At 46.5% G+C, this 23,112-nt stretch overlaps 1 protein-coding gene across 6 annotated transcripts in view; it reads left to right on the forward strand.

The window, feature by feature from the left end:
* The window catches only part of MAST3 (microtubule associated serine/threonine kinase 3), a 1,229,968-nt gene that overhangs the window by 844,933 nt on the left and 361,923 nt on the right, over window positions 1-23,112 (forward strand). For 2 of the 6 annotated variants that reach the window (XM_069649251.1, XM_069649249.1), the window contains exon 1: window positions 22,592-22,807. The exons of the other annotated variants lie outside the window; for them this stretch is intronic. In XM_069649251.1, the coding sequence (XP_069505352.1) occupies window positions 22,725-22,807 (83 nt within the window). In that variant the 5' untranslated portion in view covers window positions 22,592-22,724. Of the gene's footprint in view, window positions 1-22,591; window positions 22,808-23,112 lie in introns of those variants that run through there. 6 annotated transcript variants of the gene reach the window in all.

Below are 23,112 nucleotides of genomic sequence, written 5' to 3' on the forward strand. Positions count from 1 at the left end.
TGCAACAAATATATAGTTTATAGAAAGAGTGATAATTTATTGTAACCAAATGACAGGAATGTACAACGTTGAGAGTCTTAGTTTGAAAAATGCCCTCACAATTTGAGTCCAAACTCCAATTTGTACCATGTTCTGGGGCAAAACCCCGCTAATTATGATTATTGTAGACAATGTGTTTAAGCTAGAGACATGGATAGTTACTGGGATATATGTGGAAGGGAAATGTACCTTTGTATAATTTTTGATGAAAAACCAATGTTGCAAAACCCACTAAAATCGAAAATAAGTTGCCATTTTTGAATGCAAGCTCCTAGAAACGCCAGAGTCGGGACAGGGACTATCTTTAGTAATATATGATGTGTGTATGTGATGTCAAACAACTGTGTACCTGGGAAATATGTATTTGGATCAGGAATAGATTTGTGTGCACATTGACCAGGGCAGTGTCATTTCTGCAGGTCATAAAAATGACATCACTCTGACACACTATCCCTTCCCAAATCAGGGACCAAAGAATCTATTGACCTATCAAATCAAGAGAGGGGCAGGCTTAGGGATGCTAGCCTCTCCACCCACTTTTAAAACACATAGAAAGAGACTGCTGGGACAGGTAGGGAGATTCAATTCCATTTTCTGCGGGACGCTCTGCTGGGAGACTCCAGACTTCACATCCATCAATCTCCAAAGACCAGAACTTTACTTCAGAGCTTAAAGCAAGGGCCTAAACCCACAAACTGAGAACTCTTCTCAGCAGGCCTCAGCATCCTTAAAATCATTTGCAAACTATTCCACAGGCCGGACAAGCTGTTTGAATTCTTTGCCAAGAACAATTGCCAGAGACCAGACCAGAGATCCAGAGAGACCCAAACCGCTGTGAGCAGAACCGGTGCCTGATTGACCCGCCGAGCAGAGAGAACCGAAGTCCAGTCCAGTTGACCAGATCCGTGACGAGGCCCATTCATTTCAAAATTAGGAGTGAGTTTCCGCCAGAACTGTGCAGAACCCAATCTCTTAGTTAAAATAATCTAATTCAAGCTATTTTAACCTAATTAGAACAGCCTCCTAGAAATCGTGTCATCTGTCATTTTTAAAGTTACACAACTGTCACCTGTCAATTCTGCAGCTGCAAGCTGTCACCTGTCATTTTGAGTTTTACTTTAAATCCGAAAATCTACCTTTATTAAATCATCCGTATCTCCGGAACCGTTTGTGGTAGGAACGTGATGTAACTTTCATCTGAAAGCTTGGAATCTAGGCTTTCCAACGAACCTCCTACTTTCTATACTATTCCCGCAATCGCGAGGACACGCACTCGCGATATTTACCGCGATTTGGCCCGATTTCTTCATCTGTAGAAATCAGCAGCTTTTTGCTCCTCTTTGCTAAAATTCGTTTGCAATCTGCTAATCATTCATAGAGTATTGTTAAAGTGAGCCTGAACTAATATAAAGTAGCCATCACCTACCCTGAACCTCTAGAGGGAATTAAAAGCAATTTTAGCACCTTTTCATTTCCTTGCAAACCACATTAAAGTAATTTGCCTGTGTTTAAAACTCAACCCCGTTTTCTCTAAGCTTGCTGGGGGGAACTGCATTTCGTATTGCATTTTGTTGGGATTCTTGAAGACTGTGTGCTCTCCTTCCATTTCTTACATTGCATAGGGGGGAGTGAATTGTCAAGGAAAAGTGATTACATTGTCTTTTGTTGAAGCCATATCAAGTTATTTTCTGTACTGCATTTCATTCATCATTGCGTTTCTTTGAACCATATAAAGCATTCTTTCCCACCTTATTCTTCTGTTCCTATTCATAAGTTACCTCTTGCTGACTACTGCTCATATTCACGAGTGTAATATCCATTATCAATTTATTTACAGAAGTGTGATATATATATATATATTGTTTACATTTTCAAATAAACCTTTTAATTTGCAAAACAAACCTACTTCTTGGCTCAGTGGGGTCAGGGGGATTCTAAGAGGGGGGTGTTATACAAGGGTTGTCATCCAGAGTACTGAACTGAATATAAAAATACATCAATAAGGGTTTTCCTCAGCATCCCAGACTAGGCATTGACTTAGCTGTAGTGTTGATTGAATATCGCTTACATGCATCATAAACTATTCAATTGCATTCGGAACATTATATTTGTGTAAGGTGTGTTTAAAACCGTAACACAATAAATACTTAAACTATAAATAAGATATGTCACTATCTGGCCACTTCATAGCACTTGAGAGCCTGCTAGCTGTTGATCAGATGGGAACCTTCTAGTTAGGGTAGGGAGCAATGTGGGACAGCCCCGACAAACATGCCTTTTGCTGAGATTAAAAAAGCTATTCAAAATTAAACCAAATGGACATCAATACCATCTTTACTGAGGGATTGTGACCTAAATGAATAAGGATCTAAAGACTCTGGTTCAATGTTAATCTAAATCCTGCTTTCACGCCCCGCACTTAAACACCAGCAAAGTATAGCATGCAAACACATAATTTATTAAACATTTGCACTTATTTGTATATCATTATCTGCTTTTTGATAGGAAATCTTAGCATTTATTCTATGAACATATGTACCTGCAATGATGGGAGCTCCAATAAATATCAGGCACAAAATGTTGTGCTCTGGCCTACATGAAGTAAGCGCTAACCTTACGAACAGACAACAATTTGATAGTCAAATTATTAGGGAGGAATAGAGAGAAGCACCCTTTCTCCACCTTAATGTGGTGTGTGGCTCACACCGTACATGCTCACGTTAAGAGGGACACCTCATTGTTTCTTGCTACGAAGCAAGGTGCTGATCAATAAGAGCCACACACCAGAAGAGTGGAGTTTAAACAGGGAAAGATTATTTGGGTAACCATAAGCTAGGTCCAACATCAAAGGGAATAGCAGGATGCTTCTCCTGTGGTTCCAACTAAATAAAGTCTCTGGGATCAGTACACAGTCTCTCAAACGAGGTTCCCCATCTACAGTACTTGCTGGTTCTCAGTCACTCAGATTCTGCCCGCTCCATGTTAGGTTTCTGCAACAGAGAGGAGGATGGTAGTCGCCAAGGCAAGGGACCAGAGCTCCTCCTTGATGGTTTGTAAAATATTTGTGCCCAGGGAAACCTTCCTTGTTTTCCCTCTTCTCCTCCTATCACCATGTCCATCACCTAATCCCCCTGATGCCTCCGTGAAGCCTTGCCACATACTCATACCTCCACCTCTAACCTGGCAGGCATTTGACATGCCTATCAGGCTTTCTGTTTCTCCTGGACCTCTTATCTCCTCATTCCTCACTGCTGTTCTTTCTCCACCTCCAGATGATTATCCTGAGGCTACCCTCCACCTCCTTCATGAGATGTTCCACACAGTTCACAGTCCCACCTCCTGGCCCTGCTCCAACTCCTCATTTATCCTTTCCTTCTCACGTTCCCCCGTTGCCTCCTTATTTTCCTTCTTGCCCTCCATAGTTGTATTTCCACCTGAATCACCAACACCTCCCGAGTCACCTGCCCGTCCTGATCGTACCATCCTTCTCTACAATCTCCCTTCTCCAACCTCCCCTCCTTTCCTCCAGCTTCACCTTCTACGCTCTCCAGCCATTCTTATGCCAGCCTTCTCCACAGCAGCTTCTGCCTCAAATACTCCCCATTACCACACCCCCACACTCCCACACTCTTCTGACCCTAATGGCTCCTTATATAAGGGCCCTCGGTAGCTGCCCTGCCTCCACTATCCTGGGATGTGTATGGTTTGTGGTCTAGATACTGGATTGGCCAATGGCCACTTAGGTGCAGCTTTGCCTCATCTCTGGAGGCCCGGCCTAAATCTGATCCACAGACCAGGCTTTATATTGGTCATCAACTTGGATCCCCAAAGAGGATGTGCGCAGGAACGGACTGTTGTGGTGGAGCAGAACGCTATGTGACTCTTCCTCGCGCTTCCCACTCGCAAAAAATTCCAGTAAGTCAAAGGTGTCATGCGCGCAGAGGCTTCCCAATGTCTGTTTGTCCTCTCTCTCTGTTAGTGCCCTGGCGTTTCTCTGCGCCACGGAGCTTCAACAACAATTTACCCTGAGAGATCATATATCCTCTTTATTCTGCACTTTTCATGATCTCAAGTTAACTTTCGGAGGTCAAGGATCAGTAGCAAAGGTAGCAGATACTTTTGGGGCACAATGTGCCCTTAGATGGGCAGTGTCAAAGGTCCGACCATGTTGACCAGCCGCTACTATGTGACTTGGGAATGGTGGGAAGAGTCAGGGAATCCTCCCCATACTGCCCTAGTCTGTGCATCACTTAGCGGTAGCAGCACCATGGTCTACCATGGTCATCCCACCCTTCATCCCAAAAGCCAGGAAGGGGATCTCCCCACAACCTTTGTGCTTGGACTGGCAACTGTCCTATATCTAAGGATGTCCAGTCAGCATGCAACAATACGTCCACCAAATTCCATCTGCGAGGCTGTCAAGTGCTTTGAAGTGGCCAAAATGTGACAAGTAGTGCTATACAAACACTGAAATAAATATAAATAAATGTAGCTCATCACGCCACCAGCACACAACTGTTCTAGTTCTAGTCCTTGTCTTTAGTTTATCAAACTAATGCTTTCTGGGAGTCAGGGTCTTGGCTAACCTAAACTGAACAAATTGGACTTAATCATCTCCCACAAATGATTTGTGAAATGGAATCCCAGGTATAGAAATGTGGTGACCCAGTGACATGGATTGATCTTCTCACACAACCATACCCTCCTACTGTGACCTTTCACCTTTCTAACAAACCATACACCACCCATTAACTTAATTGGTACCCCTATAGGTACATAATCACCACATTCAATGTTATCCAGCCGCGAGGTAAGAGCTTGCCTCCATACCCCTGTGCATCAAGTGTGTTTTTGATTTATTTTATTTTATTAGTTGTGTTGTCTGTCGTTTTCGGCCTTTCCCCTTCTGCACTTCCTGGCCCCTTTTCCCCACTCTCACCGCATCCAGCCCGAGCGCTCTGATTGGGCCTTTGTGCCCAGCTGTAAAATTATCGAAGGTCATCCCCCAGTGCAAGCTCACTCGTCGGCATTGTTATCCAGCCGCGACGTAAAAGCTTGCCTGCACACCCCTGCGCACCTGAGTGCATCGTGTGTTTTCATTTTCGATTTATGTTCTCTTTTCTGTTGTGTTGTCTGGAGTTTTTTCATCCTTTCCCTGCCACTGCTTCCGCACTTCCTGGCCTCTTTTCCCTGCTTCCACCCCCATCCAGCCGGAGCGCTCTTTTTGGACCTTTGGGCCCAGCTGTAAAACCCCGAGGGTCATTCCCCACTGCAAGCTCACTCGCCGGCATTGTTATCCAGCTGCGAGGTAAGAGTGCATCTATTGTGTTTTCAATATATTTAATTTCTTCAAGCCTGGAAGAGGTCTGCAGGTGTCCGCGGCGGACGCAGCCTTCAACCAGCAACTACTAGAAAGATAAGTGTGGGGCACATTCAGAAAATAACACACTGTACCACTCTATCAAACTCACCCTCTCTTATTACCCTATTAACTACCCAATAAGTAACTACCTGCTACACTCCTTGCATACTGTTTTAGCTTGCACCTGGGCCTTACTCCCACTGCACAGGAAAATAAAATCTCGGTGTTAATTTCCCTGTATGTTATATCTAAAAACCATCACCCTACAAAAAATACTTCACCCACTAAACATACACACCCAGGACACACTTTGAGGAGTCCAGTGTGCACCCAATTTACAGGCACACAAGCGTCCATTGTACGGTGCAGCCTAGGCCCTTTCTCCCACTATCTAGGAATCTCAAATCTAGGTGTGTTTCTGTCAATATAATGCCATTTTGTGAAACCAAGAGCCTTTTTCTCCCACTATGTAGGAATCTCAAATCTATGTGTGTTTTTCTCAATTGACTGCCATTTTGTGAAACCTAGGCCTTTTCACCTACTATCTAGGAATCTCAAATCTGGGTGTGTTTTATCAATTGGCTGCCATTTGGTGAAAACTAGGACTTTTAATCCCACTATTTGGAAATCTCAAACCAAGGTGTGTTTTCTCAAATGACTGCCATTTGGGGAAACCTATGAAATGTTCTCACACTATCTAGCAGTCTCAGGTCTAGGTGTGGTTTTCTCAATTGACTGCCATTTTGGGAAACGTAGGCTTCTCTCCCACTATCCAGGAACCTCAAATCCTAGTGCTTCTCCCATTGTCTGCCATCTGCGAATCCTAGCCCTGCCCTTTCACCCACAACACACAGCAACCACTGAAAGCTAGTACCAATAGCAAGGTCACTGCCCAAGTTAACTAGGAACCAGTTACCCACCTCCCATATCCAACTGTGCAGCCCTCTTCCAACGCATAGCACCCTGCCAGTGCCCCGCCTAGGCAGGCCACCCATAGATAGAGCAACACCAGAACCTAACCCACTAAGCGGACAACCACCCTTAAGAGAACATCCAGCTATCACATTGCAAAAGGATAAGAGTCGAATCCAACCAAACCACACAAGGACCTACAGGTGGGCCACCGCCCCTGTAACCTCAAAACCCTAACAATCCTACTACCCAGGACCGCAGAATTCCCTGACACAGAGTTGAACGACCCCAAAGAGAAAAGGAACAATGAGCAAACTGAACGGATCTACACCCTCAACCTCTTCCAGTAGAAACCGCTGCAAATACTGAAGCCCACTCCAACAAACAATAAAGCCAACAGACCAAACAGCATGAGAAGAGAAAAATTCCTATATCTCACACCGTACCTCACTACCACAGCAACACCTCAACACTCCAACGCCGCTGACAGGCTCGGACACGCTGACATCCCCCTGGAACCGTGCAAAAAAGAAGAGAGGCCTCCAGAAGAGAAAGGTACGAAAACAAAGTTCTCACTCCATTCCTCACTCCGTACATCACAAAAACACAAGGACACCGACAGCAACCTCATCACACATAGAAGACGAGGAAACAGAAGAATTCATCAGTCCAACCATCAACCTAACAGACCGCCTTAACGACAGATCACCAACCAATCTACGACAACAACACAGTAGTATTCCAACTAAACAACTGCAAGACAAAATTTGAATAAAAAACAAACTTAACCACATCAAAAAGATCCATTGTAACCTAATCAATGCTAGATCAATGTTTAAGCATGCCACAGAGATCTACAACCTCCTGTGCGCTGAAGGTATCGACATCTTAGTCATAAACGAAACATGGCTAGATGGCAATTACAAAATTACACTCCATAACTAACTCCCCGACAACTTTGAGTGCTCCCAAGCAAACAGGAAAAACAAAAGAGGAGGAGGACTGGCGATAGCATACAAGGAGCACTATGAAAATTGAAACTGAAGTACCGCTAACCATTGAAAACTGTGAATCCGTAATCCTTTGCCTAACAGCAAACCTCAAATTCATCCTGCTATACAGACCACCGACATACGATGCAACCTTTGTGGAAGACTTCACTGAAGCCATCACCAACGTAGCCATAGAGCAGGAACACCTGATAACTCTTGGAGACTTCAACATCTGGTTTGACGAAGAAACCGCTAACACACAAAAATCACTAGCCAAACAACTGAGGACAATGAAACTACATCAGCTAGTCAAAGGAGCAATTCACGCGGCGGGACATACACTAGATGCAATATTCGCCAACAAAAACCTCATCACCACAGCGCCACCAATACAGATCCTCTGAGCAACCACCTCATCATCCCCTTGATGATCATGCTAGCCACATCAACAACCCAACAAACTTCAACAGACAACAATTTTTGATGAAGCCGCCCTTGACAGAAAAACAGACCTACTACACATATGGATCAACAGAACAATAGACGAGATCTCCAATGGAAAACCTTTCACCCCATCATGAAAAAGAGCAACATCAAAATGATTTAGCCAGCTACTCGGTGCCATGAAAAGAAAAAACAGGAAGCTGGAACTAGAATGGAGGGGACAAAACAACCTGGTGATGAAATTACAATTCCAATGGCATATCCACTCATACAAAAAGAAAATCCATAAGGCCAAAAAGAAATACTATGACAACAGAATACCTAAAAGAACTGTTTAAAATCATAAACAAAATGAGAAACCCCCCTGGTTGCAGCAACTCACCAATACCTACACTGAAATTATGCAACAACCTCGCAGACCACTTCAAAAACAAAATCAGCACCATCCAACAAATCATACAAAGCGGACCAAGAAACTACCACATGCAACCTACCAGCCATCCGAGGATTGCCAGAACAAACTCTGAAGCTTCCCCCAAATATCAGCGAAAACATTTGTCAAGCTGGTAAGCAATAGCAACAAAGCTGGCTCCCCCTTGGATCCCTGCCCCCCCCCCCTCCCAGATATACACAAATCAATCCTCACACAAGGAACACCCACGGAATGCTACAGAAACCGTTTTTCAACCAATCACTTTCAACAGAGAAAGTACAAAGATCTTTCAAATCATCATACATCAAGCCGCTCTTCAAGGACACAGCAGGAAACGTGGAGGACCTTTCCAACTATAGACTCATCTCAAACATCCCATAAACAGCGAAAAGCTCGAAACATACATCTACAGAATAACACAAGAATTCAGAGAAGAACACCTACTACTGGATCAAGCACAAGTAGGCTTCAGACCAATGAGAGGAACGGAAACGGCACTGCTCTCAATCTACGGCGCTCTAAAGGCTAATACAGACTCAGGCAAAAGCACAGCTCTAATACTTCTGGATCTCTCTGCCGCGTTTGACACAGTCAACCATGACATCCTAATCTGGAGATTGGAAGAAATAAGAATCACCGGGCTAGGCCTACTATGGATCAAATCCTTCTTAATAAAAAGAACAGAAACTGTATGGATGAAACCTTTCAAATCAACCCAAAGAGAATCCACCTGCGGAGTACCACAACAATCCTCCTTATCCCCATTGCTTTTCAACATATACCTGGCGCCACTAATCAGGCTCATTAAAAAACCTGGCCTCACATTCTATAACTATGCTGATGAAACACAGATCATCTACAAAATACAAGATACACAGGAAGGAAACACAACACTTGAAGGCTGTCTACAAGACCTCTAAGGCTGGATGAACACTAAAAACCTCAAATTCAACCTGGGCAAAACAGAAATAATGATCATATCCAAAAGCAGGGAAAACAATAACTACATCCCATGGCTGATGCAACTTGGAACAGCATCGACTCCATCAACGATAGTAAAAAAACCTGTGAATCTTGATGGACAACAAACTAACACTTGGGCCACAAAAAAACACTGCAATCAAGAAATGTTTCTTCCTCCTATGTGCGGTAAAAAGGATCCTACCATTCCTTTCTTTTACCCACAAAACACGCAACATCATCGCACTCATCATGTCCAGAGTAGACTACGCCAACAGCATCTACCTAGGAATGCCAGAACGGCTATTAAAGAAACTTCAGCACATCCAAATCCCTGTGGCCAGACTCCTGCTCAAAATACCATGAAGAGAACATATTACCCCAGTGCTGACAATGCAACACTGGTTACCAATAAAACAGCAAATAAAGTTTAAAACAATGTGCTTAAAGCACAGAAGAATCCACTGCGAAGGAGCAGAGTTCCTAAGAGAGAATATAACCATCTACGGCCAGACAAGACTACTCAGATCAAGCAATGACATTTGCTTAGAACCAAAACCATCCAATAAAAGAAAATGTGGAGGATCATTTTTCTAGCACCTGGCAGCAATAACCTGGAATGACCTACCAAAAAACATACGCAGCACAAGGGATCATTTGGAATTCGGGAAAATACTCAAAATACTCTTTGCTCCAGAACCAGAAGGAAACGACTAGGAAGCATGCACTCAACGGGAAACAAGAAGCTTAAGGAGTGATCAACGACCCTAATTTTGTCTCCCCTAACCAGAGAGTTCGGTGAGGACACCCCAACAACCCTTGTCCAACACAGCTAGTCCACAGAGGAAACTTGGGTAGGTAAGAACCCCCAATAAACGGGCAGGGAGTGACGAGAACCCTCCATCCGAATCATCGCCAACCAAGGGCAGGGAACTCGCCTGCTCCAGCCAGGTAGACATACCACTAGAGTAACACAGAGGAAAACTGCCACTCCTCAAAATGCCCGCCAACTAAGCAGACAAACTACAATACCATACGCACAGGATAATCATAGATGTTAAACACAGAAAAGCAAAGACAAAGAGCTAAGGAAAACCTGCTAACTCAACTCAAAAACCTCACCTTTCTGTATATTCTTCCCATACAGAAACTCACACAACCACATCTCTGCAGAGCATTCAGCACTAACTTCACCACATTGCAACAACAGACTAACAACACATAACTCCTCATAACAGCACATGGGAAGTCGCTTCAACCCGAAAACCGCACACAAGCTCAGCAAACAGTGCAAACCGAACTGAAGCTGCCAACGGAAAATCAAAACTCTCACTTTCCTATTCTCACTACACCCTACGTACACCCACACTCCTCTTTTCTTTTTTTTCACCACACTCTCCGTTTCAGATCTGCCAGAGCACCTGGGAAGCACTTTGGTGGTGACGGAGCGCAATACAAATACCTTTAACATTAACATTAAATGACTGCTCTCCAAACCCATTTGGATGCACACCTCTGGGTGAATAATCAGTGGTAGAGTGTAAGGAACACATGATGGCAACAGTAGAAACAGACACAAATGATCACAGTTCAAGGGTGTTCATTAAACTGTAATAATGGGTGAGAAAAACGCCTACTCTAAACCTAAATCTAACATGGGAGCAAGCTACGACCATCAAATACTAATAAGGCAGTCCTATTGCCATCTTGTCCAATAAAAAGGGCCTATACTGAAAAAAAACTATTGCCAATCCTTACCGCTAAGTTACAAAATAGTATGGGATAATGTTCACCAGAAAAGAAAGAAGTGCTCACAAAATGATAAGTCAGCATGTTATGGCTGGGGTCCCCTTCCCCACGTTTTAAGCACGGAACAAGGCAGAATTCCTGAGCACAGCACACTCCTGGGCCTCTCCAGCATGAGGTTCACAATTTCATACAATGATATCAGGACCGCCAGGGGCCAAGTATCTTTCCTACAAAGTATCGTGCCTGACAGGACCTGCTGGATCAAAAGAACAAACAAACAAATATTCCTTTGGTGATGTTGAACCTTGGGCGATTGCTCTTTGCCCCTTGGATCACCCTCCGCCGGGCTCTGATCCTTCTTCTAATGTGTGCCTCCCTCCGTCGGGTTCACTACCGCCATTTACACTTAATATCAACACAATGTTCTCGGGTATATCCGGTTTCACCCCAATTCACAGGCATCCCTCAACCGGGATTCACATTTGCCAATTTTTCAGTTTACTTTGTTTTCTCACCCTGGAGGATTTGTTTCCCTTTGCTCTTCCTTTGGCATCCCTCTGTCGGCTCCACATAGCCATTGCAACACAGTTCACTCGGGTGTGTTATCCAGGATCCCCCTCTTCTGGGCTCAGACCCTCCGCTTTGCTTCTTTTCCCTTCAGGGTTCCCTTCCCCCAAAGTGTTGGCATCACTTTCAGGACTTCCCTTGACCGGGCTCAAGTTCCGAAATATCTATCGAAGTCTTTTGAATGTGTTTGGCTTTTTGTCTCCACCCCAACAGGACCACTTTGAACTTTCCTCAGCAATGCCTTCTGGTTCTTGTAGTTCTAACATGAGTTACAGTTGAATACTCAATTGTTCATTCGCTTTCACAGTTTGGGTAGCTTTCACAAAGTCCTTCGATTGGGCAGGAATCCTCTTGCCAGACCAGTTTGCTACTTAGTATCACCAATTATTACAGATCTTTAACTCTCGATGTACTTGTTATCACTTCTCTCAGCTTGTGCATCTTTTTCTACTGTTGCAAGCACAGACTGGACTCACTCTCTTTCTGTTTGGACTCACCGGCTGGGAACGGAGGCTTCGATGCATAGTGTCCTTTTCTCTCTATAAATTAAGGCTGGGTTTGCCGTCTCCAGGGGTCCTCTACAACTTTATCGTTCACCTGGGAGGGCTGTCTGCAACCTGCTAGCACTTATGGACTCGGTTAAACTTTCCCATAAGTGGCCACAACTGTCGCGGTTCTCAGGAGACAACTCAGCTCGGCCATAGAGGTTTGTTCGATTATCTCTTTTGCTGTGGTCAATTGTTCCTTTCCGCCTGGTCTCCCAGTGCTCTGAACAACCAATTCCTCTCAATGCTTTGCCTCGCTCATAGTGTGCTCCCGTGCTCCACCTTTTATCCCTGTCGTGAAGAGTTGCGGGGGTCAATGTGTGTAGTTAGAAGGGACTGACTGACCCGGCCTGATCTCATTAACGGGGCAGTATGGTGGATTCTGACAGGAAGTTAAAGCCCTAGTTTTCCTATGGGGAATCTTTCTTTCTTTTTGTCTGTTCTTCCTCATCTCAGTATTACTTAGAACTGGGGATTTGGGAGTCCGAGTTTGAACTCAAAAACACTTTGCAGACAGAAAACGTGGCAAAATGATGGATTTTGCAAAAAGAATGAATATTGCATCTCCCCTTTTGGTATTCTCCTCTGAAGTTTCCTGTTAACTGGGGAGAAAAGTGTGACAAGCCCTCTGATTTTTCACAGAGAGGTAGGTCTGCCAATGTAGCCCCTGGCCCATCTGGGACCATGCTAGCCCTATTGCTAACCCCCTGAAGGAATATAGGAAATGATAAAAACACCAACACCAGGGGAGTAGAAAATACTTTAAAGTGTACAAGTAGAGATATGTTTGTGTTTAGACTGACTTCCCTTTTCTCTGCAGCATAGCCTGGCCGGCTCCATCCCACCTCTCCTAGGGGCCATTAGGAATGATGGGCAAAGGAACAATGGTAGAGGCCTCCCCCATCCAAGGAATGAACTGGGCAGGGGTAAAACCTTGGAGAAATGGTCGGAGAAGAAGAGGAGATTGAGGGACAGCAGAGAGCTAGAGGCACTGAGAAAAGCTCCACCACCCCAGGGCAAGTAACACTCTAAAAGACAGGCTGCATATGCAAGGAACAGCCCGGCTTGAACGGTGAGCCCCGGGTTGTGTTCCCAGTGCAGACTGGGTACCAATTGGGCCTGAGAGTATAGCGGGGCTAACCCCTACTGAAGCCCCCCAAAGCATTGGCATACAACACATGTTATGAATTGTTCCCTCAAATAACTTAAACATACACCACTTTAGATTGGAAAAACATTATCACTTTATTGGAGTCATCCCAAGGGGCGGTCCTTAGGCCCAGAGGTGTTGCTAGAGGTCAGGGGGGGCTTATGGTGCTACAGCCCTGGGTCTTTTGGTTGTAGCCATGGATAGAATCTCAGGGGTTACAACCAAAAGGCTACCTACCCCGAGCCCCTATCCCTGAGTCCCGGCAGTCCCGGCAGTCCCGACATTAGCATAGCATTAGCATAGCCCCGGATCTTTTCCAGACCTAGCAACACCGTGATCAGGCCACAAGTATGCCTGGCCTACAAATACTTTTCAGGATGGCCCTACCATTCCCGTGTTTACTTACTTCATTTTAAAACCAGTGAGTGCTCCTCACTTCGGTTTCTGCTCTTGCGAGAATGGCCCGCACTGGTATCCAACTGCCAGTTCAGTTGCTCCCAAATTCTATCAATGGAGCGAACCAGGCCATTGCATTCAGTTATTGAGGTATCTGAGCTGTACCTAGTGGTGTCAGTGCCTGTCTCACCCCATCCTGGTTCATGCAGCCGGCGGATATAGCTTGCAGCAGTACCGCAGCGTGCCTCCTTCTCTAGGACTGCCCTCGTAGCTCTGCCTGTGCCAGAAAAACATATTAGAAACATTTCCAGAAATAACCTACATATCAAGAGAAACTGTAGTTAATACATGCAACACATTTCTGTTCAGACCAAAGCCATGATGGGAGGGTGGGTGGCTGTTGGTGCCTAGGCTGCAATGAGGATGAGCTCCCAAGGCCCGGGCCGTTTTATGGGCCTTCCCAGGGCCAGCTGGGAACATGCCCCTTCAGGCATCCACTTATCATACCTCCTGGGGGGGCAGGCCCAGAAGATCATGGCCCAAGCTGTGTGTGGTGGTACAGCCCATGATCATTGAAGCAGCCTACGGTGCATTGCGATTTGCCCCGGGGACTGTTGGGGCAGGCTGAAAGATAACAAAATCCATGGCTGTGTAGGGATGGCCTCCCGGGTGACATCAGGGTTAGCCAGCCTGGGCTTTGTGAGCGACGTGGCCTCAGGAGCCTCAGAGAAGCCCCGGCCTGGGCGAAGGTGGAGGCAGGTGGGCGGCCCAGCAAAGAAAACACTTCTGCATCGAGTCCTCACTGCGACCCAGGTGATGTTCCCAACAGTGGTGTCTGCTTGCACCAGTGCCTTCAGATGGACTGGGTGGGCCCACTGGGACCCGCCCATCAGCGCCAGTCAGGAGCAGTGAGTGTAGCGGGGTGGACACAGCCCCCAAGCTCCTGCGAGGGAGAGAGTGTCAGCAGCTGTGCCGTGGAAAAGACCAGGAAAACGCAAGCCCCCACATGGTGATGACAGCAACACCCTACAGAGTTATGGGGCGCCGCTGATATCGTTAACAGCTTTTGGTGAAGACCAGTTCCCCTAAGCAGCAGTCGGGGGGCCGGTGGGGCGGCCAGGCCCTGCACCCCACCACCAGCATTAACCTTAAAGTTATTTATATATGTAGTTATATATTTATTTATATGTCTGTATACATGGTTAAGTAAGTCGTGTGGGTGGATTTATCACTGCTTCATTAGTTTTAGGATTAATGGGGGGGTATTTAGTTAAGGGTGCTAGAAGTGGTGAGTGTATAAAATTTAGGAGGTAGGTGCCCTGGCGTGTAAGGCTTAGATTGGATGACGGCCTGCCGGAGGCCATCTTGGAAGAGGAGCTGCCCTCAGGGGTCATCCCTGTCTCGGGAGGATAGCTCAGGGGCAACGTGCTCGCGGAGCAACACAGGTTCGATCCCTAGGTCCGTGCTTAGAAACCTCTGTGTATCAAGCGCGTTATAAATAACCTATCATATCCTCTGGCCCCCTCCTATGGGTGGGTGACACTAGTCAGGAAGAGGATTCTGCTCAGTCGGTTCACCCGATGGATCCCTTTACGGGTAGGTGGCCTGAAGGAGCAGGGCCCCAAAGGGAGGGTCGAGCCAGGGTAGAGATATTGGGGAGAAATATTTGTCGAGTGTTCAGAGATTAGGAATGTTCATGTTTTACCAGTGTTCATTAGAATAGGGGCCCCTCACCCTGGTGTTATTGGTGTATAAAGGAACTCAGGGGGTAGGGGGCTAAGATACTTTTGTTGCAGGTTGCCTAGCGCCCCTTCCTCTGCAGCTGGTCTGTTACGGGGGTGGGGGAGGTGGGGTAGGTGGGGTTGAGTGGTCCCTCCCTGGCCTGGGGATAGGAGCGTGCACCAGCCACCAGGCCAGGGCATAAAACGATAAAAACAACAGAGCTACACATACCTCGCAGCCTTTTCAGCTGCAGCAGAGGCTGTGAAATCAGATGTTTTTTTGGGGGCAGAGGGGGTCCCTGTTGAAATCTATGGACGGGTAAGGGGCCTACTATGTGTTTGAACTTAGTACACAGCGGGTGACAACTGCCAATTGCGGGTGAGTTGTGAGGTATGGTTATGGGGACAAGGACCAGGAAACGTGACCATATGAGAAAACAAAAGTGTCTTAGCAACATCACACATAAACTAGCAACTGCACTCAGTCGCGTGGATGGCAATGTTTTGTCTGAATGAGCCTGGCCCTGGGCCCAGTGCCCAGTGCCTAACATAAAAACGAGCTTGCACTGCATGTTGATGCAACACACTGTACTGCAGGAGAGTAAGGGGTTAACATTCAGTGCTATTCAAACTTTTGAGCTCAGTCTCCTTGAATAAAAATATTGTTGCTGAGCTCCTCCCCTTTAAGTAGAAAATATTGTTGTCCCCACCCCTATCCTATATCTGCTTATATTTTCTATTAAAAGGACCCGCAATACTACCTTCTTGAAGTGCCTCGTGCCCCTCCGCTCCCCCTCGCCCCCGAAGGACATCTGTTGAAACCCCTAGTGTGCCCAGTCCACTAGTTGGGCCAATCCTTTGCAGAACTCTGGGTTACATTAAAACAGGATATAATAATAAAAAATATACGTGTTCGGGCTATTCTCACTCCTATGATGTGGTAGGTGTCACTAATGCCCCATTTAATGGTACTCATGTTCTCGACCGAGGAAATACTATTTGCCCGGTTCCTGCTGCACATTCTGGCGCCATCTGTTTGCGCCTCTCGTGGGTGGACGCCTCCCGCTCCCTGTGACCATTGTTCAGTAACCTCTGAGGGCAGACTCCCGTCAGCGGGCCCGTCCAGCCCCTGGACCTCCCATTCCATTCTTTGCCGCCCTTCCCTTTCCGTCTGGCGCGGGCGCTCCATAACATGCAAAGCAGCTCCGGCAAGCGGCGCTCTGCGTGCAGACAAAGGCCTGTTGAGCGCACTTGTAACCCGAGCCTGGGGCGTCAGGGCAGGCGCCGTGCGGCTGACAGCTTTGTGCAGCCGTAAAAGTGACGTTTTACGCAGCACTTAAAACGTACTCTAAGCCTACGTTTACTGCTCCCATGTTCGATAGGTAAGGGAACTTCAACAGCGGCGCCAGTTAAGTGGGGATGCCGGAACCAGAAGGCACGCCTCCCGGTTACACATTCATAAATTAACTAGGCCCAAAGACTAACTTTTTTAGTGGAAAAATACGTCAATCCCGCAGATACACCTTACTAAATTTGTACTTACTAAATTTGCACCTCACTAAATATGCACTTTGCGATTGATGAACTTTGACGCGATGCACTTTATTTAGATACCCGTTGCCTGGACGCTACGTTCTTTACATACAAATGGAAGGAAACAAGTTAACACTGAGTATTATCCCTGGTACAAAGGGCTTTGAATAGACACTTGTAAGTGATTATGGTGGAGAATGCACCGTCACCCTTTCTGTGATATATGTATGTATATATATAATTCATTGCAACGGGAAGTTCAGTGAGAGCTAGTGTATTCATGGCAGAGGACCCTAAGGATGTGTAAAGTGGAACGCATTGCTCATTTTACATAGAGTCAATGACGGGCCAGACGCTGTGCAGCTGGTGCATCGGTACAATAGACAGGGGTGGGGGTGGTAAAAGAGGTGGGGCAAAGCCGCCTCCAGTGAACCCACATGCCAGGCTCCCAGTAAAAAGGCCTGTAGGGCTTAATTTAATAAGAGGCACTACACTAAACAAGCTCTCCCCATTCCCCCTCTTTCATCCAATGGTTTCTCCTCGCATTGGGGCCGGTCACTCCTCCACCCCTGTCTCCTTACTCGAACCGCCTGTCCCGACTTATGTAGAATGTTGCCTGGATGTACTCCAAGCTATAGAACCAGGGATGTTGCTAGGTCTGGAAAAGATCCGGGGCTACGCTAATTTTGGGACTGTCAGGACTCTGGGCTAGCTTGTCTTTTTGGTTGTAACCTTCTATACGGGGCTACAACCAAAATAATAGCAGCCCCCCCACACCCCACCAGCAACGCCGCTGCATAGAATGGTTCATTATCTCCAGTAGAGTGGTTTATCCTCAACTCCCTCTTCAGTCGAATAATCCATTCCTTAAGTAGAGGAAGAGTTGGCAGTCCCCCAACCTTAGTAGGGTGGTTATGTTTCCGTTCTGCTATCTCTGCCGAAGAATGCCCCTCTGCATTCTACTCAGCAGTGTGGCTTTCTGCAGATATTTGATTTTCTTGAGTTTTGTATAATGTTATGCAGCAGCCCGTGAACAAATGGGAGGGTGCGGGATTGAGGGTAAGAATTTGCAGACATTTGCCGAAGGCAGTGTGAGGTAGAGAGCATCGTTCTGGTGGGCATCAGATTATGGACGTCTCCCACCCCGTGGCCTTTTCATCATAGGAGCCAACCCGTGCAAGGTGGTGTAGGGGTTAGCCGTAGGCATCTGACCCGCTAGGAGAAGTAGCACCCTTGCTTAATCCTGCTGGCACAGCTCGACAAAGTGTTGGTGGGAGGGCATCATATTCATAAGTAGTCAATTACTGATGCCAACACAGAAAATGGAGTAGCAAATCTGAGGGTTAATCCACCTTCGCATTTGGGGAACTCTGAAGCAGAACAAATGTGAGGTGGGAGAATAGGGTTTTCATACTGTGATTCACCCCTCGGCGGACCGAATTATACGCCCTTCCTCCCTCTGCAAAAAGATTCAGCCCCTCAGTTCAGTAGGTTCCTCCCCACATTTCTCTTAACCCTACAGTAGTGTTTCCTGAACTGCTACCAGAATGGTGATAAAGACAATATTAAGGCAATTAAAGAGAAGATAAACGAACATTAACTCACAGGGTATACTGGAAGACATGTTATGAAGATATCAGAAATAGGAAGGTATTCCATAAGAGGTGTACTGCAGGGTGCATATCTGCTCACAGTACGCAACCTCCAGAAGTGAACTGGATTCTATCACTAAAGAATATCATCTGTTCCTTCAATGATTGATGTGAAATGTATCGGAGTCCTGACTATTAACACCACTTAAGCTGTGTATCCCTGAGGAAGAGTCAAGAAACTGGAAACAGGTGTTTGCAAACTTTACTTTTGTTTTTTGAAACACTGATCCAACTCTAACAGTAAACTATATCATTTTTTAAATATTTATTAGCAATAAAATAGAAACCTTTAAATGTATTAGAGTGATGTATGGCTTTAAAATTATACTAGCATACAGCAATCCAATAGAACCATATGAACATTTTTTTTTGCATTGATGTAATGCTTGGGGTTTTCGGGGGACATAGCCCCTTCCTCTTGGCCTAGGATTGCAAACTGCTACAATGTACTACATATACCCAGTACGGACCACAGTATCTCAAATTCGCCTTAAACCAGTTTCCTCAAAAATAGTTAATTATTCAGTCTGGGAGCCCTTCCTTTGGCCCTGGTGCTATGATCTATTCTCCCAGAAGAATGCTGCATTCTCCATTTTCAGAATGATGGATTGTTCCTTCAGTATTTTAGTTTCCCCCCTTCAGAAGGATCCACTCCCCTTTGGAAGAGTGGCTTTGGCGCCTCTGTACAATGACCAATGCAATCTAAAGTATTGTGCCATTGGTACGATGTTCATTCATCACCCGTTTTCTTTTTCGCTGCACTTTTAGCAGAACATTTTTTGCTGAAAAAAACATCTGACAATATGGGGGGCATATGAAGGGTAGAGTGGTGTATAGGGAATAAATAATGGGATGGGGAATTGGGCAGGGGTCCTCCCACCCCAAATCGAAAAAGAAATTCAATGTGCCTCAGTATGAGTCAGCCGGTCTGGAAACAACGGTGGATGTAAATCTGCCGCCACCGTTGTTTCTGGACCGGCTGATTCCGAGTCCTGCGGGTGGTGTCACTCGCGCCAGGTCTGACCTGGCGGAAGAAACACCACCCGCCTGCAGGCGGACATGGAAACACCGGCTCTGTCATAGACAGAACTGGTGTTTCCATGATCCCCATCCCCCTGGAGTCCTATGGGGATTTACAGAATTCCGCCTCCGGAATTACCGGGTCAGCAGGGTTGTAATGCCCCGGTGATTCCGGCCATCACGGAGGCGGAATGGTATTACCGGTCCGGCTGCCACCTGCGGGTTTTTCCAGCACGGCTACCGCCGGACTCGTAATGAGGCCCAATGATTTTTTTGGGCAAAACATGTTTGGAAAAAAATGCAGCGAAAAAAAAATACTGGGGATGAATCAACATAGAACTGTGGGTTCCATGTGTTAATATCCCCACAAAAATATCACCATATTTTTGTGGCGATATTGACTCATGGACCCTGCAGGGGACAACCCCACAACCACTGCATTATTTTAAAATGTGCAGGGGACACCCCCGCAACCCCCGCTCCCACAAATTATCCCCCCCAAAAATATCACCTATGGCGAGACAAACGGCCATATGTACAGGGATATTTTTGGTGGGAATATTTTGTAGGGATTCCGAACCGTGCCATCTCTATCCTCATTCCATCCGTGGTCACCCAGTTGTGTGATTTATGTTATTCCTATTCCTCTGTCAAATGGTTTCTTGGTCCCCTTTCCCCTTTCAAATGCCTAAAAGTAGCTGGTGTCCCCTCCTCTCCAGAAAAGGCCATTCCTTCTTTTCCTCTCGAATGGCCCACCTCTTTACGATGCTTCATCCCCATTGAAAATAGGCAGTGTTCCATCCCTACCCCTTATGAATGTTCCCACCCATCACAATGCCTCACTCATATACTCCAACGTGGCCTATACCCTACTTCTAGTATTATGTTGCATCATCCACTGCCATAATGTCCCCTCCTTCAGTAGAGGCCTACACATCCTATGGTTCTAATGTAGAATGGTCAGCTTTTCCCCACATCCTCCCTCAAAACCAGGGCCGGCTCAAGATATGCCTCGACATGTCCGGCCCATTTCAATATGATGTTTGGGACCTGCCTACATAGAGCATATAAAAACAGTCTGAAACATCCGGGCGGGTGCATACATGATAATAGAGACAAAGAAATAGAGCCATTTGGTTAATAGTCTGCAAATTATTATGAAGGCTATTGGTCCTTCTTTGTCAGCAAGGGTCTGATGTGGAGAAACCAGAGTAAAAGGTTGACGAGGGAATGAGAACACTTCTGCATACCTTGTGGAATGAGACGGCATGAACGGCTCCAACAAATGCAGATTCTAACGCACACGCTGCAAAGTGCACGTTTAAAGCCCAGTCTAAAGGAATATATTGCTGCGTCATTAGACTATTATTCTGGCTCCCCCTGACGTTCAGGCCCCTTTCAAATGAAAAAACTTAAAGGATCTGGCATTGTCCCAGATCACAACCCAGTAAGTGATTCTGCTTCCTCAATTAGCATAAGGGTCGAATCCACTCAACCCCTAGTCCTATTCTCTCCGTCTGCTACCCCTGTAGAATGGTTTATCCTAGTTCCTATAAAAATGTGCACTCAGCCCTCTTTCAATGGCCCATCCTCCTTTTATCATTTGTCATCTTCAAAACTATCCATGGACTTGCCCTTCCATACCTATCTGCTCCACTCACTCCCTACTCTCCCCCTCGCTTGTTACTATCATCCTCAGCTCACCTCCTTGCCACTGCTCGAGCCCCCTGCACTCCCTCTCGTTTCCGCTCCCTCCCTTTCCTCGCTCCCCTACTCTGCAATGCTCTTATTTTCCCTTATTTTCCCTCTACGTACTACTCCAATTCTACTACTATTTAAATCCAACCTCAAAGCTCTCCTGCTTTCTGAAGAACCTGTTTGCTAGCACTCTACGTTACTCCATCATCCTGCTTCCTTCCATCTCTCCCTACCCTCACGGACAACCCGACAGCACTTATTTTTTATCACCCCTCCATCCTTAATTTAGCACTTCTTCCACTATCACATTCCTATGTTATTCTGTCCTGTACTCGTCCCTGGTTTCTGTTTCCACTTTCCTCTGCAACATCTTGTCTTCCAAGTCACATTCTCGCACTCCATTGTCAAAGACCCATGTTCTCGGCTCTGTTATCAATGTTAAATTCTGTTAGGGTTTTGTGCCAAAAATGCATTGCCTTGCTGTGAATTCTATAAATAAATAGACTTGTGAAGACAGCTCTCGTGTACAGTGACTAATACCGCCCTCCATAAACATTGGTCATCAGCCCACTATACCTCTCCCACTTTAGGGTAAGCCACACTCTCTCTTCACCCTCACTATCCAGTCCTGAATAGCTTAAAATACATTGCACGATTGCTTGAAAAAGCTTCTTAATCACTGGTGATTATTCTGTTTCATATAATTCTACGATTTGTTAGATCGTCTATCACATGGGTACTCCTAACTTTAAAAAATAAATAGCTCTCAAATGATAGTCATATGGGGACTCTCTCCAAAGCCAGCCCAGAGGAACTATACACCAGTCAAATATTTCACTGTCAGTGAGTTTTCTGGCAAAGGGGGGGGGGGCGAGATTAAACTGTGCAATCACTACATTTCTCTCAATAGAACGTTTCAACTTTAGAATTGTCCCTCTTCCCCTCTAATTCCTTTTAAGAAGCGTTTATCTTCCGGGGTAGGCAGAGTAATTTCTCCTCCACTGTAGAATGTTTCTCGTCCCTATCTGCAGAATGAGGTCCCCTCCACCCTGGAGGAGTTCCGCTTTGAAAGCGGCGCTTTCCCCTTCAGAATGGCTCTCCTCCCTCTTGTCCAGCCCGTGTACCACAGGTCCCTCCTCCACATCCTCCCACTGCACCATGGTTCCTCCTCCCATGGTGATGTCAGGGCCGGGGCTTCCTGTGCATGGCCGGTTGTGGGCGCACAGAGGCGGGTGGTGTGGACGTTGTAACTGCTGTTGGTTATGCCAGGGTGACCGAAGCTTGGGGGTCCAAGGCAAGGGTCATACATGCGGCACGGAGGAGAGGCTACCCGTGTGTATCTGCAGTGCCCCTGACGCTGGCACAATGAGCTTTTTGTCCAACCCGTTAACCCGTCCCCCGCAGCCATGGATGGCGTACCTCGGTACCCGGACCCCTTGCCATGTCGCCCGGAGCCGAGGCCAGGAGGAACTGAGTGCGTAGCCCTCTGAGCACAGTAGGAGCCCAGCTCCTTCTGCCGGGGATGCAGGGGCTTGAACAAAGGAGGCCGCCATGTCAGACCCCAGTTACTGGAGAGCGCCACCCAGCCACCGGAGCCACTTGCACAAGGGAGCGTTGCTGCAGAGGTCCAAGAGGTGAGCGGGTCGGGGTCGGGGGGGGGGTCACATTAAAGGAGCCTCCTCGACAGTGAGCGAGGGGCACGCCACAGTAACAGCAGTGTAAGGGGCAGAACTGTGGACTGCAAGATACGGAGGGGGAGGAGGGAGTTATAGTATTGATACAAGAGGGGGGGGGGGGCATAAAAAGGACTATTCACTGTGCCGACTGCTGAGAGTGGTATCAGTTGATAGTTGGTTGGGGGCGGGGGGGGGTGTAATTGAGGTTGAGTGCTGATGCATGGAGAGATGGGACTAGGAAAAGATGGCTTGTTTTACAAGGG

This window comes from Ambystoma mexicanum, chromosome 1p (genome assembly GCF_040938575.1).
Source record: "Ambystoma mexicanum isolate Mex_15411 chromosome 1p, UKY_AmexF1_1, whole genome shotgun sequence".
Taxonomy (NCBI): Eukaryota; Metazoa; Chordata; class Amphibia; order Caudata; family Ambystomatidae; genus Ambystoma; species Ambystoma mexicanum.